General features: G+C 41.0%; 1 protein-coding gene across 8 annotated transcripts in view; it reads left to right on the forward strand.

Annotated features, from left to right (window-relative positions):
* The window catches only part of sema3d (sema domain, immunoglobulin domain (Ig), short basic domain, secreted, (semaphorin) 3D), a 361,202-nt gene that overhangs the window by 201,039 nt on the left and 144,171 nt on the right, over positions 1-15,992 (forward strand). For all 8 annotated transcript variants that reach the window (XM_072563088.1, XM_072563095.1, XM_072563087.1 and 5 more), the window contains 2 exons: positions 2,457-2,576; positions 2,777-2,870. In XM_072563088.1, coding sequence (XP_072419189.1) covers positions 2,457-2,576; positions 2,777-2,870 — 214 coding nt within the window. The remainder of the gene's footprint in view (positions 1-2,456; positions 2,577-2,776; positions 2,871-15,992) is intronic.

Below are 15,992 nucleotides of genomic sequence, written 5' to 3' on the forward strand. Positions count from 1 at the left end.
AATTGTGTTGCAAACATTTCTAAACATGAAGCTGCCTTTGATGTGTCAATTTAATGAACTTTTCCTTTAGATTATGTGAGACTTCATTGTGATGATTTCTTGCTTTTTTTTAAAATAAAGAAACCTGAAACTTTTATCACCCAGCAACTCTATACTGTGAGTAGCTGTGTCAAAAATGATCAGAAAGCTCTTGGCTTTGATCTCTGATCTCAGATGATTTACTCCACTTCAGTTAGAGAGGGGGAGCTTGATTAAGCTACTCAATTCTAAACACAATGCAGCTCCCCCTGCTAAAAGTACACATGCATTTTGTATGAAAAAGTGGAAACAACACTTTGTGCTCATCCTGAACATTTCATCATCAAAGTTTCTGTTGCAATTTGCAATTTCTTACTTGATCCACTCAGCTCAAAGAAATATGCATCAGTAAATAAGTCACGGTGCATTGTGTTTGATCAGTGTGTTTTTGGAATGATAACTCAGCAATGAAATGATTGTTTCAGCAGAATAAGAGAAAGAAAGAATTGTTGGTGTTAGGGTCAAGTGAGTACGGAGATAATAGAAAAGCTTGTCATTGCGGATATATTTTCTACAACAATCAGATTTGGTGATTGTTATGATATTGCAAGACATTTTTACTCTTTATTTTTGGAAATCCTAAAACCCAGGTATTTATGAAAAGAATTAAACTGCAATGTTCACTGTTTAAAACCAAAGGGTTGTATTACACAAAAAGTAAAGAATAATAACTACATGGTATTTTAAATATCGGTTATGTTAAAAGTATCAAAATTGAATGAACAGTTACCTGCACTCTTAAGCTGAGCTCATTAACTCAAATTTTGTTCGACATCCATTTGTTGACTTACACCAACAAATATCTCATTTTAGAAATTTATTGGACATTGGAAGATTAACTCCTTGGCCTGAGGAATGTTTTAAATATTTGTACAAATTTTAGGATTTCTTAACAATTCTGCTTGCTCATGGTAAAGTTGTCCCTTCAAATCTCTTCCAAATATTGCATGATCCTGGACTCACAGTTCAGCACAGGGATCACTCATTTGCTAAGTCTAGCTACTTCAAGTCAGATCTCTCTTAGTTCTAATGGTTTTTCTTCACTCTGGAGCCTTGCATTTAAGAACTCTCACTCTCCTCTCAGCTTCAGTATCCCATAAGTCTAACTCCATGCTAATGGAGTCCTTCAGCTATTAGGAATTTGCAATCCTTTTAGCCAGCTTTCAGAAATTCAACTGAATAAAGTGATGATTCCAGCAGCCAGCTTGTTTTGGAATAAACTTGATAAAAAGAAAAGAACCATACTCAGGAATCTAGGTCCCCTAGATCTTTTTCTTAAATCTATGTTATTTCTTATTGTCCGTGCAGCTTGGCTATATGATTGTGACTGGAAACAAGTTGTTATTTTTCAAGGGATCATCTTCTAGATAAACCTAGTTCTTGAAGGGAGCATAGGGAGAATTTGGAGTGCAATAAGTGATATTATTGCTGGACTATTAATCCGGATCCCAGGAAATGTTCTTGGGACCTGTTTCCAAAAGTCACCATGGTACATGGTGGAATTTGAGTTCAACCAAATGTCTATTTATGACCATGAAACCATTGCCAAAAGTTGGAAAAATACCATCTGATTTATTAGTGTCCATTAGGGAATGAAACTGTCAAACTTACCTGGTCTGGCCGAAACGTGACTCCAGACCCACAATGATTTGGTTGGCTCTTAACTGCCCTCTGGGCATTCAGGGGTAGGCAATAAATGCTGGCCAAGCTAGTGATGACCATATTCCATGTATGAATTAAAGAAAGAATAGACCTTTGAGCTTGGATTACTTGGTGGGTTGATTTGACTTTTGACTAAGAAATCATATGCCAGATCCAGGGTTTTCATTAAAAACAAGTAAATGGAAATCCCAAATTCAAACAGTCAGATCATTTCAAAACCTTCTCCTTTCCTTCACAATTTTGAATCCCTGATGTTACTTGATATCAGTGAGAGGCCGTGGGTGTTGGATGATGCTGGTATGTGAACCCACTGACGGTGGTTTGTGCAGGTAATCTCAAGACTAAAATGAGAAAATTCTATGTGGCCTTATTCTCTGGATTGCCTCGTTACGTGTCCCACTCTCTCTCACATGATAATTTGAGAATTTCTGAATAATAACGTGAAAAATGCCCACAGGCACATAAATGTTATTACGTTTATAATTTTCCTAGGGATGTGACTGGTGTTTGACTATTTTAAACTTGCCTGATGCAGACACATCAATCCAGATGTTTGTGGAGGGGGTGGACGTGGGGAGGGGAAGGTTTCAATAAAATAGTGGTGTTCTGTAGACACAATACTCAGAGGAGCAATGATCAGAGAAATCAGAGGCTAACACTTAGTCAATCAGTTGCTTTCATTCCCAGGCTAATGATTCTATCTGTTTCCTGAACAGAGGGAGTGTGCGAATTTCATCAGGGTCCTTCATAATTACAACAAGACCCACGCGTATGTCTGTGGCACTGGAGCCTTCCACCCGATGTGTGCCTTTATTGAGCTGGGACCCCGGGCAGAGGTAATGTAATTTTAGCTACTGTTCTAAGTGGTGCATGGCAGGGAATGCAGCAAATGGAATGAATATCATCCATCATTTCCCTTCAAAGGGATTTTCACAACACCCTGTTGGTATTTCACATGGATGATTCACACTTAATACAAAGAGATTCATTCATTCAAAACTTATTTCGAAGAGGTAATCTTTATTTTTTTTATCAGGAGCCTGTGTTTCGCCTGGATTTACATGGCCTCGAGTCTGGAAGATTGAAGTGTCCCTTTGACCCTCAGCAACCTTTTGCTTCTGTGTTAACAGGTAAAAAAAAGAGCACTGCCCCTTCAGAATGTAGTGCCATGTAACAGAACGAGAATTCCTCAGACTGAAACAGCAGCTAGAAGTGATTAGTTTAAGAAAAGAAGTTCCTGATTTGTAATTAATTAACATCTTCCTAGTCATCAACTCGAGCTCTGCAATAAGCACTGAATGTAAATGTTTGAAGATTTGATGAAAGCTGTTCATATAAAAATGGAAGGCTTATACTGACATTGATTTTCAGTAAAGATCGTCATCATGATATATTTAGAAAAAGAAGCTAGAAATCTTGATTGTCAAGTTTAGAATTTTACTGGGCTGTGTTTGAATATCACAGCTTTACCTTTGACTATGACACAGAACAATATACAGTTTACATCCCACACCTATCTGTTCGTCAGACCCTTGGGACTAAGGATCCAATCTATCTAAAATTATGGAGGGGGTCAGTAAGGCTGACCATTATGTGCAGGAGCACTCTGGACACTGAAGGCAGAGCCATTGCAGAGATTTTAGATCATTGAGCTGGTCTGACATCCATACCCAAGCAGCAATGTTTCTTTGTCCAATGCCCTCCACAACTCTACCCCCTCTAGCAGGTCCCTTTGCCACATGAAAAATGCCAGGTATAATGCTAATGCCATCATGGCAGCCCTTACAGTTCCAAAACGTCCTGGGAGTTGTGACACTGAGAAAGGTGGTGGCATTGTCACTCAACTAACAATCCAGAGAGCTGGATATTAATCAGCAATCCAAAGGTTAATAATGACCATTATGTCGATTGTTGTAAAAACCCATCCTGTTAACTAATGTCTTTAGGGAAGGAAATCTGCCATCCTTACCTGGTCTGGCCTAGATGTGATTGCATACCTACAGTTGTGGGGTTGACTCTTAACTCCTCTCTAAAGTGTTCCATTCAGTTCGATCAAGTGCTTGAAATTGTAAGTAAAGGAGTGATATGGGACCTGGCATGGGTGAAGGGATCAGAAATGGCACAAACAGCCCTGCTGATCCTGTAAAACCTTCCTTAGTAACATCTGGGGCTGGTGCCAAAATCAGGAGAGCTGTCTCACAGACTTGTCAAGCAACATCATGAGGTAGAATCATGGAATTTACAGTATAGAAGGAGGCCATTCGATCCATTGTGTCTGCACCGATTCCTGAAAGAGCAGCCACGCCAGTCCTATTCTCCAGGCCTGTCTCCATAGCCCTCTAAATTCATCCCTTCCAAATATATATCTAGCTCGCTTTGAAACCTCCTATCGAATCCACCTCCACCATTCTCCCAGGCAGCACATTCCGAATCCTAATAACTCTGAGTAAAGAGGTTTCTCCTCATCTCACTCCTAGCTCTCTTGTTAATGATCTTGTGGAGTTGAAGTCCCACTTTCACATTGAGAAAATTCTCCATTATGTTGTGTGACACTGCCATCGTACTAAATCGGAGACTTCAAACAAATCTAGCAACTCACAACTTAGCATCCATGAGATGCTGTGGGCCATCAACAGCAGCAGAATTGTACTCCAACACAATCTGTAACCTCATGACCTGGCATATCCCCCACTCAACCATTACCATCAAACAAGTGGATCAATCCTGGTTCAATGGAGAGTGCAGGAGGGCATGCCAGGAGCAGCACCAGGCAGACCTGAAAATAAGGTGTCAATCTGATGAAGCGATCAAACAGGACTACTCGCATGTCAAACAGCATAAGCAGCAAGTGATAAGTAGAGATAAATAATCACACAACCAACAGATCAGATCTAAACTCTGCTGACCAACTCACTGGAGGAGGAGACTCCACAATTATCCCAATCTTCAGTGAAGGAAGGGCCCAGAAAATCCAATGGAAAAGATAAGACTGAAGGTTATGTAACAAGTTTTTGATCCAGTGATCTCCAGCATTACAGATACCAGTCTTTCCCCCAATTCAGTTCACTCCACGTGATGACACAAAATAGTTGGAGGCACTGGATATTGCAAAGACCTTGGGCCCTCACAACATTCTGGCAATAGGTCTGAAGACTTGTGCTCCAGAACTTGTTGCTCCCCTAGACAAGATTTTCCATTATACCTGCAACACTGGCACTTATCTGACAATGTGAAAAATTGCCCATGTATGTCCTGTACATAAAAAGCAGGACAAATCCAACTCAACCAATGACTCAGCCAGTAGACATCAGTCTACTCTTAGTAAAGTAAAGTGTCATCAACAGTGTTATCAAGCAGCACCTGCTCAACAATAACCTGCTGTGATGCCCAGGTTGGATTCTGCCAGGGCCACTCAGCTCCTGACCTCATTCCAGCCTTGGTTCAGACATGGACAAAAGAGGGGAGAGGACAGTGACAGCCATTGACATCAAGGCCATATTTGACCAAGTGATATCAAGGAGCCCTAGCAACACTGTAGTCAATGGGTCAAACTCTTGACTGGTTAGAGTCATACCTGGCACACAGAAAGGTGGCTATGGTTATTGGAGATTAGTCATCTCAGTTCCAGGACATTTCTGTAGGGGTTCCTCTGGATAGTGCGATGAAATACTTCCTACTTTCCTGGATGAGTGCAGCTCCAACAACACTCAAGAAGCTTGATATCATCCACCTACAAGTTCTCCTTCAAGCCGCTTACCATCCTGACTAGGAGATGTATTTTTGTTCCTTCACTGTTGCTGGGTCAAAATCCTGGAATTCCCTCCCTAACTACATTGCAGACTGCAGAGGTTAAAGAAGGAAACTCATCATCAACTTCTAAAGGGTCATGAGGGATGGGCAGTAAATGTCAGTAGCACCTCATCGCATGAGTGAACAAATAAAATGACTGCTGAATATTATGCAAGGGTGCTCACATCTTAGTGCGATCAACATGTTAACAGTACTCGGGCCACATAATTGATCGCCTTGTCTGTAAATGATTTTTGACAACACCCCAACAAACCACGAGATGATAGAACCACAGTGATTGGAGGACAGCCTGACCTACCTCAATCTCTGAATCATATCCTCTCTCCTGTGGCCAATTGCAAAGAAGTATTCTCAGCAGTTTGAAGAGATGCATTTTGAGTTTTAACAATCAATTTGTAAATCAGAAATCCCACCACAGATCTGTTCTGATTGATGCCACAACAACAATAGCACCCTTCCATAGCTCCTTCAACATTAGGAAGCCTCATAAGGTGAGTAGATTGGATTACTTACAGTGTGGAAACAGGCCCTTCGGCCAAACAAGTCCACACCAACCCTCCGAAGAGCAACCCACCCAGACCCATTCCCCTACATTTACTCCTTCACTTAATACTACGAGCAATTTAGCATGGCCAATTCACCTAACCTGCGCATTTTTGGACTGTGGCAGGAAACAGGAGCACCCAGAGGAAACTCACGCAGACACGGGGAGAATGTGCAAACTCCACACAGTCAGTCACCTGAGGTTGGAATTGAACCCGGGTCTCTGGCGCTGTGAGGCAGCAGTGCTAACCACTTCTCAGGTGCTTCTCAGGAACTTTATAAAACAAAGTTTGATGCTGGGCCATATCAGTTAACGATCCCCAAAATCTTGGCTGAAGAGAGATGTTTTAATAAATAAATGAAAGGAGGAGAGTGAGGTACAGAGCTGGAGACCTGCAGGGGGGCTGTACCAGAGCATGGGGCTGAAGAGATTGCCACCAATGCTGGAACAATTAAAACTGGAAATTCGAAAATCCCAGACATAAAAGAGCCCAAATATCTCAGAGGATTGTTGGACTGGATGATATTACAGAGATTCAGAGGACTGACATGATTGAGAGATTTGAAAACAAGAATGAGAATCTTATTATTACAAACACAACTTAGCTTAACTGAAAGCCAGTGTAGGTCAGTGCACATGGAAGGTGGCAGGTAACCTCGAAGATACAGTCAGAAATGTTTCAGGTAATCTCAAATGTAGGGAGGGTAGAATGTGATAGCTCAGCTTGGAATTTATTGGAGTAAACCAGCATCAAACTAATGAAAATGTGAATGAAGATGCTGCAGAAAATAAGCTGAGACAGGGCAGAAGTCAGATGGTTATATGGAGGTGGAAAAAGACTGTCTTCGCGATGGAATTCTTGTGAGCTCACAAGTAATGGTGCTTCCAAGTTTACAAACAGACTGCCTTAATCTCAGCTTGTTGCCATATCAAAATTTGAAATTTAAAAATAACAAATTCATAGCTCCAGTCATAACTATTGCTGTGGTGTCTGAGTGGTTTCTTTCTCTGTACTATGGCTGAGTTATTGATGCAGCATATTCCCTTTAGTTTATATTCTGGTTACGTACGATACAAGTATAGTAACACCGCTCTAATAATATTCAGGTGATAGTTTTAGAATGAAACTGATATTAATAAATGATTACCTTATGATAAAAGATATGAATGAAGTAAGGATCTTTCTAAAATGAAGTTTGACTGCTATGATTTTTTTAAAAAATGTGCTCCAGTAGTTATGTGGAACTGCCATCTGCTTTAAATGAATTAGTATGAATCTTTTTCCTCATCTTGTGTAATGAGAGCTTTGCCACACTGTAGCAGTGATTCTGCATTATCATCGCAATGATTTTGACCAGATATTCTTCCAAATATTGGTGAACAACATGACTTGTGATATTTGCAGCACAAGATATGTCTGCTCTGCTCTGTTCAAAATCTGGTGTTTTAAACTAATTACGAGAATGCTAAAGATTTTCCACTAACAAGGGCTTCCTGCTGTGATATCTGACAGTCGGAACCTCTTATGAAAAACACACAAGGACAGACTACTTTCAGCAGTGTTTCAAAGGAAACTGACTTCTCAGAACACTGCAGAATAACAGAACACAGTCAGATCAAGCTTACATCAGAGCTGTGTGGAATCGACTAGAAGTGAATAAACAATTACATTAAGTTGACTGCATGAAGGGATGGATTTTTCTTTGGCTGCACATGTAGCTTTGATCAGCCTTGTAAGTAAATCCAGCCCCAGGGTTTTGAGCATTGATGCAGTTGGAGAGGGGGGTTAGATAGATAAGATTCACAGAGCAGTTACACACTCTGTGATTTCTCCTGACATTAGAAGCAAGGAGAGGGGCACTAAACGAGTTTGTGCAGGTACCAAGCCTTGAGCTTTGTTTCACCGCTATTTTCTCATCTTGTGCTTGTCATAGTAACAAAGACTTGACGTTATAAAAAGAACTGAACTCTGACCAATTCAACAAAATTAGGGCGGCACGGTGGCACAGTGGTTAGCACTGTGTGGAGTTTGCACGTTCTCCCCGTGTCTGCGTGGGTTTCCTCCGGGTGCTCCGGTTTCCTCCCACAGTCCAAAGATGTGCAGGTCAGGTGAATTGGCCATGCTAAATTGCCCGTAGTGTTAGGTAAGGGGTAAATGTAGGGGTATGGGTGGGTTGCGCTTCGGCGAGGCGGTGTGGACTTGTTGGGCCGAAGGGCCTGTTTCCACACTGTAAGTAATCTAATCTAATCTAATCTAAAAACAGGACAATACACATTTTTGGTTGGTTCACTATTTTACGCAGTTTTTTCACAAATTGAATGTTAACCGTAAGGCTGGGCTTCCTTGAATCACAATTTGGTTTCAGTCCCATAACCCACCTGAGCTATGCAACATTGTTCATCATTGAGGAAAATAGAATGAACATGTTAGGATGTCCCATTGATGGTAACAGATGCATTATAGAAAAATCCATTGACAGACTACAACTACAAGGCACAAGTCAAGACTGTGAGGGAGTACTCTGCACTTGTTCGGATGGGTGCAGCTCCAACAACACTCAAGAAACTTGACACCATCCAGGACAAAAGGACAAAGCGGCCCACTCAATTGACACCACATTCTCCACTACTAAAATTCATTAGCAGCAGCATGTACTAACTACAAGATGCACTGTAGAAATTCACGAAAGAAATTTGCTAAAGACCTTCTAATCCTACAATCACTTTCATTTAGCAGGACAAGAGCAGCAGGTACATTAGAACACCCCCCCCCCCCACACCCCCACGAGTTCCCCTCCAAACCCAAGGTCCAAGGCCCAAAGATCTTCAGCTGCTTCATCAATGACCTTCCCTCTGTCATAAGGTCAGAAGTGGGGATGTTCGCCGATGATTGCACAGTGTTCAGCACCGTTCACGAATCCTCAGATACTGAAGCAGTCTGTGCTCAAATGCAACAAGATCTGGACAATATCCAGGCTTGGGCTAACAAGTGGCAAGCACCACACAAATGCCAGACAATGACCATAACCAATAAGAGACACTCTAACCACAGCCCCTTGACATTCAATGGTATTAACATCACTAAATCCCGCACTGACAACATCCTTGAGGTTACCATTGACCAGAAACTCAACTGGACTCACCACATAAATACAGTGGCTGCAAGATTAGGTCAGAGACTAGGGATACTGCAGTGAGTAACTCACCTCCTGCCATCCCAATGTCTATCCACAATGTACAAGGCACAAGTCAGGAGCATGATGGAATCCTCCCCACTTACCTGGATGGGTGCAGCTCCAACAACACTCAAGAAGCTTGATACCATACAGGACAAAGCAGCCTGCTTGATTGGCACCACATCTACAAACATTCCATCCCTCCACCACCGATGTTCAGTAGCAGCAATGTGTACTATCTACAAGATGCACTGCAGAAAGTCACCAAAGATCCTTAGACAACACCTTCAAACCCACGACCACTTCCATCTAGAAGGACAAGGGTAGCAGGTACTTGGGAACACCACCACCAAGCCACTCACCATCCTGACTTGGAAATATACTGCTGCCGTTCCTTCACAATCATTGGGTCAAAACCCTGGAATTCCCTCCCTACTGGTATTGTGGGTCAACCAACAGCAATGATTCAAGAAGGCAGCTCACCACCACCTTCTCAAGGGCAAATAGGGATGGGCTATCAATGCTGACCAGCCAGTGATGCCCAAGCCCCACAGATGAATATAAAAAAAACACTCACCATCCTGACTTGGAAATATTCCCTCAATGGGTAAAAATCTGAATTCCCTCCCGAAGGGACTTTGTGGCTACATTTACAGCACATGGACTGCAGCAATTCAGTAAAGCAGCACACCATTACCTTCTCAATGGGCAATTAGGGACAGGCAATAAATGCTGGTCCAGCCAGTGACACCTACATCCCACAAATAACTAAATAAATAAGATAAACTTGACCTTGATGCAAGATCTTAATCTGTTGATAGGTGAGACTTGAATGTAATCATCCTGAGGAAGCCAATATAGTTTGCCAAACTGTTCACTTTCCAAGTATGTGTCATGTCCCTCCAGTTAGTTTTGCCTGTGAAAACTATTTAGCATGCATAATGTTTACTGTTTTCTAAAGAGATTGCAATTCAGGAAAAATAATTCATTTCCAGGTTAGGTTATTCATGAATTCTTTCAGATGTGACTTGAGTGGTTTTTGAAGTGGAAGCTTGTGTCTGTGTTTAATACGCAGAAAATTGATCTGGAAAACATAGCTGGAAAGAAAAGGCAGAAAATAAAGTGAAAAACCCCACTTGCATTTGCTCTGTACATGTAACCTTTCTTCATTGCAGTGATGACTTAGACTTGGAGAGTTTCCTGTATCACGTGGTACATAAATCAGACAAAGTATGTGCTTCTGTCTGTTTCAAAAATTGTTTTTTCCTGGAAAGGTCAGTAGTCTGTTGCCAGAGGTCTGAGTGGGAGCACTCCTTATTATACAGCAGATACTCCCATTCTTGCTGTCTGCCAGTGACACTTCAGATGGATTTACAGGTCAATAACTAACCTTTCTGACCACATTCTGAGCCTCCTGTGAGGATCAGATGCTTGAGAGGAATTTGAAGCCAGAGCCTCTGGTTCTGAGGCAGGCATGTTTCCATTGTGCCACTAGAACTGCCTCACTAAGGTAGAAGGGAGTGACATAATGCAGAGAGAGATCCTGTAAACCACATCAAACACAGCTTGGGTATTTTCCTGAGGCAGGAGGACCATGATGGGTGGGTGACTTTTCCACGTTGTTAGTCAATCTACCACATGTTGCCAATCAGCTAGTTTCAGTGACACTCTGCAGGTACTGGGGCTTATTTTACAGTACATTTCTGCAAGGCAAGCAACATATCGTACTGCGTTATTACTCCACAATAATAGCTTCACTGGCATAATGAGATGTTTTTTCCATTTCTCATGCTGAGCAGAGACTTTTGAAGGTAATTATTTGGACCCCCAACAGCTACCAGCCATAAATAGCTTCTGCAGATCCTTTCTATCTGTTTGAACACAGGCGAAAGGGTTGGTATAGTTTTATGTCTGTGCACTGATCCTCCAAAAATCTGTAATTTTTATGATCTTTCCATCTCGCCTCTCACCCTCCTGTCTCAAACCTAGCAACAGTCTGATTATGTTTCAAAAAACAAGCAATTTTAAACCATATATTGCAGTCAGCACAATTATTCTGCAGTAATTCCATAATCTCCACAAAACAAATGTAACGTTTGTTGCACAATTATGAAAGTCACTTCAGGGCGCATTCACTGTGATGAATAAAGTACACAAATGGCAGTTTAAACCTTTGCTACATCTGATGGAGGAAGTTTAACATAGTCTTTAAAAGTATACAATGTTCCTCAGCACTGAGATTCTTCAAGTTAACATTCAATGTTTAATCAAACCAAAGACTAAAGAACAATTCATGGATTATTGTTCACTTTTGTCTCTAATATATGAAGTAAATGTTACTTTAACTTGTAGCCCTGGTATAAAAAAAATTTATTACTGACTAAGAAAGAAAGTAATGAGCAAATGATGGCCATATGCAGAACATTGTTATTGGTACACAGCTGGAATACTAGCTGTGGAAACTTTCTCTCTGCAATTACTCATTTCAGTCATTAATAATGACACTGCAGCTCTCCAACAGGCTGGGGCTTTCTGTGCTAATTGATAATGAATGGGGGAGCTGCTGAAAACGCCCTTAGTAATTCCTGACAGATGCTTTGGCCTTGATGTTGAGAGGACCACAGCAATATTCAGGGGAATAATGACAGGGCTTCTTATAAACAGGGCACTTCTTCAAAAACTCAAATAAAATCAAAGCACAGTTTTCATATGGTTTTCAGTAGCACAGAGAGAGCACTGAACATATAGCCAGCATTCTCCAAACCAAGGTTTATTAAGGCGAGAGCAGCAGAAAATCAAATAACCATACTGTGAGTACAATAACATCAGAAATATCCAACAGGCCTCTCAGTATCTAGCTCATAATCTATTCCTCAAATCTCTGTCCTTACATTTATTATTTATCCAATTTGAAAAACAGCAAAATTGAACCATTATCTACCAGAACCATTAAGGCGAACTTTTGAATTCCAGATCTAGGATTTGAATTGAGATAGCACCAGCTGATATGGGGAGATTTGAGCACCTGTTCCCATAGGATGAGTCTGGGTCTCTGAATTTCTAACTCAGTGATGTTACCACAACATCACCCTGCAGAGGAGCTGGGTGTGTTCATGCATGAGTTACAAAAGGTCCATATGCAAGTACAGCAAGTAATTAGGAAAGCTAGTTGGATGTTAGTGTTTATTGTGAAGGGAATTTAATATAGAATAGTGTAGTTATGCTTCCTTTATACAGGGAACTGGTGAGACTACATTTGGACGACTTGTACAGTATTAGTTTCCTTGTTTAGGAAGGATAAGAACATAAGAATTAGAAGCGGGAGTAGGTAATTCAGCCCCTTGAGCCAGCTTCGCTATTTAATACACTAGTAGTTGATCTAATCTCGGCCTCACCTCCACCTTCTTGCCTGCTCTTTATAGCCCTTCAACTGTTAACTAGTTTAAAATCTGCCTGACACCACCTCAAATGAATGCAGTGTCTTAGCATCCACCGCACTTTGAGATAGTAAATTCCACAGATCCATCATCATTTGAGAGAAGTAATTTCTCCTTGCCTGTGTTAAATCTTACTCTGAAAGTTATGTCCTCTTTTTCTATATTGTCCATTAAGAGGAACCATCCTCTTTTATGTCAATCTAATTTAACATCTTATATACCCCAATTGGATCGCCTCTCATTCTTGTAAAATCAAGCAAGTATAGGCTTAAACAAAAACTGAAATTGCTGGAAAAGCTCCCCAGGTCTGACAACATCTGTGGAGAGAAATCAGAGTTAATGTTTCAGGTTGAGTGACCCTTCCTCAGAAGTATAGGCTTAGGCTCTTCAATGTATTCTTATAAAACTATTAATTGAATGAACCTTCTTTGAAGTGTCTCCAATATAAGTACATTCCTTCTCAAGTGACAGGACCAAAGTTACATGCAATACTCCATGAGATCTCACCAATGTCTTGTACATTTGCAGCAATACCTTCCTACTTTAAAGCGCTAGTCCTTTAGCAATAAATGTCAAAATTCCATTTACCCTCCTTATTGCCTGCTGTACCAGCAGACTAACTTTCTGTAATATATGTATGAGGACACCCAGATCCTTCTGCACTGAAACGTTTTAAAGTTTCTATCAATCTAAATAGTAAATTGTCTTTTTATTCTTTCAACGAGAATAGATAACTTCACCCTTATGTACGTTAGACTCCACGTTTAAAGTTCTGGTCCATTTGCCTATATCCATTTGTAAATTGTTTGTTTCTTCAATGCAACTGCTTTCACATTGTAATGTGAAACTAAAGTTCATGTCTGTGCAGTGCCCAATATTGCAGGAGTGATTGTGGATTTGGTTCCATTTGCTAACTGCAGGAATGAAGCAGAGCTTGCCAATATTTTGAAGTGTATCACATCAATATGAACAATTTCCTGTCATCAGCCTCTCACAGATCCACTCTTACAGAATGTATTACTGATCTCTGCTTCACCTGGATTCCTGAAGGGGATTGAGGAAGAGAAACAGATATGTTTATCTTTAGACGTGAGAGTTGGTCAAATTTCTCGAGCATTAGTGGGATCAATCCATTTTTGAAATTCCTGCTGTTCAAAGGGCATTTCAGCTGACTCCAAACTATGCAGAGCCGGACGATTACCAAGGGATAACTAGAATGTTTAAGAACTATAGCTTGAGAAAGGGCAGTCTGGGATGGGCCATGGTCATTGCATGTCTGACAGTTGGGTAAATAGTGATTATGCTGTTCATTCCTCAATGTGACATCTACCTCCAGGACTTTACGATTCAAACCAACCCGGATGGCAAGGTCCACCATCTGATTGATGGCAATTGTCAACAGTGCCATTCAGGGGCAGTTAGAGGAAGCAAGGGTATTGGTGACCACTTCACTTGTTAGTTTAAAGCTCAAGTGTTTGAAAAGAAGGATGTCTTGTCCTGGAAGAATCATCTGTGGAAGAAGCTCTTTGAACAGCTCCTTTACCATGTGCTTTTCCAACAGATATTTCCTATACAGGTTAAACCAGCAAAATGAGAATTGACTCCCCATAAAATAATATATCCGCTGAAATAGCACTGTGCTATTTGCTCTCAAAATATTTTCAGTAAAACTTTACTTTAATCCAACATATATTTTCTTTATAACCTGATTTTAGTGAAAACATTCAGAAATATTTTAAATGTATCATAGTAATGTGAAGAAGAACTGCCCAGTATAAATATTAAATTAGATCCATCTAATGTAGAGTTGTTCCCCAGCAAAGACTGATACTGGTCCTTCAAGAACGCACAGCTTGCACAATGTATTGCAATTCCATCTACCCACTGAGCTTCACATCTGTGTAACACTCTCTCAATCTTTCATCACCATTTCTAGATACTTTCTAATCAGTTTGTTCAGAAATGTAATGACACACCTCTGGAGCTGGTGGTGTGGAATCTGGTCAAGAGGTATGGACACTATCACTGTTCTGGGTAAAAACAATGACTGCAGATGCTGAAAACCAAATACTGGATTAGTGGTGCTGGAAGAGCACAGCAGTTCAGGCAGCATCCAACGAGCAGCAAAATCGACGTTTCGGGCAAAAGCCCTCCCTGATGAAGGGCTTTTGCCCAAAATGTCGATTTCGCTGCTCGTTGGATGCTGCCTGAACTGCTGTGCTCTTCCAGCACCACTAATCCACTATCACTGTTCTGGAAGAGGCCTGAGTTATGCAGTTAAAGAACTGGTGCTAATTTTAAGGTTTAGGTTCTTGATGAGCAATGCTTGCTTTCTGGAGCATAGAGCAGGAAAGTACATAAACCAAAAAACAATTAGTTAGACAAAGGAGAGCCAGTGGGTGTGATCCATTTGGATTTCTAGAAAGCCTCAGATAAGATGCCACACAGCAGGCTGCTAAATAAGATAAGAGTTCATGGTGTTAGAGACAAGGTACGAGCATGGATAGAGGATTGGCTGACTGGCAGGAGGCAGAGAGTGGGGAATATAAGTGTCTTTTCACTCAGGAAAAGGGGAATATTGTAGAGGAGAAGATTGATATACGTGCTATTAGACTTGAAAGGATTGAGACTAGTAAGGAGGAGGTGTTATCAATTCGAGAAGATGTGAAAGTAGATAAGTCTCCGGGCCAGATGGGATAGAACAAAGAACAATACAGCGCAGAATAGGCCCTTCGGCCCTTGATGTTGCACCGACCTGTGAACTATTCTCAGCTCGTCCCCCTACACTATCCCATCATCATCCATGTGCTTATCTAAGGATTGTTTAAATCTCCCTAATGTGGCTGAGTTGACTACATCAGCAGGTAGGGCATTCCACACCCTTACCAATCTCTGCGTAAAAAACCTGCCTCTAACATCTGTCTTAAATCTATTGCCCCACAATTTGTAGTTATGCTCTCTCGTACAAGCTGACGTCATCATCCTAGGAAAAAGTCTTTCACTGTCTACCCCATCTAATCCTCTGAGAATTCTCTGGGAAGCTAGGGAGAAGATGGCCCAGGCTTTGGCCTTGATCTTTGTGTCATCATTGTCTACAGATTTAGTACCAAAGGACTGGAGGATTGCAAATGTTGTGCCCTTGTTCAAGAAGGGCAGTAGAGATAACTCTAGTAATTATAGACTAGTGAGCCTTATGTCTGTTGTAGGAAAAGATTTGGAAAGATTAAAAGAGAGAGGATTTATAATTATCTTGCAAGCAACAATTTATTTGGAAATAGTCAACAT

Source organism: Chiloscyllium punctatum, chromosome 44 (genome assembly GCF_047496795.1).
Source record: "Chiloscyllium punctatum isolate Juve2018m chromosome 44, sChiPun1.3, whole genome shotgun sequence".
Lineage (NCBI taxonomy): Eukaryota > Metazoa > Chordata > Chondrichthyes > Orectolobiformes > Hemiscylliidae > Chiloscyllium > Chiloscyllium punctatum.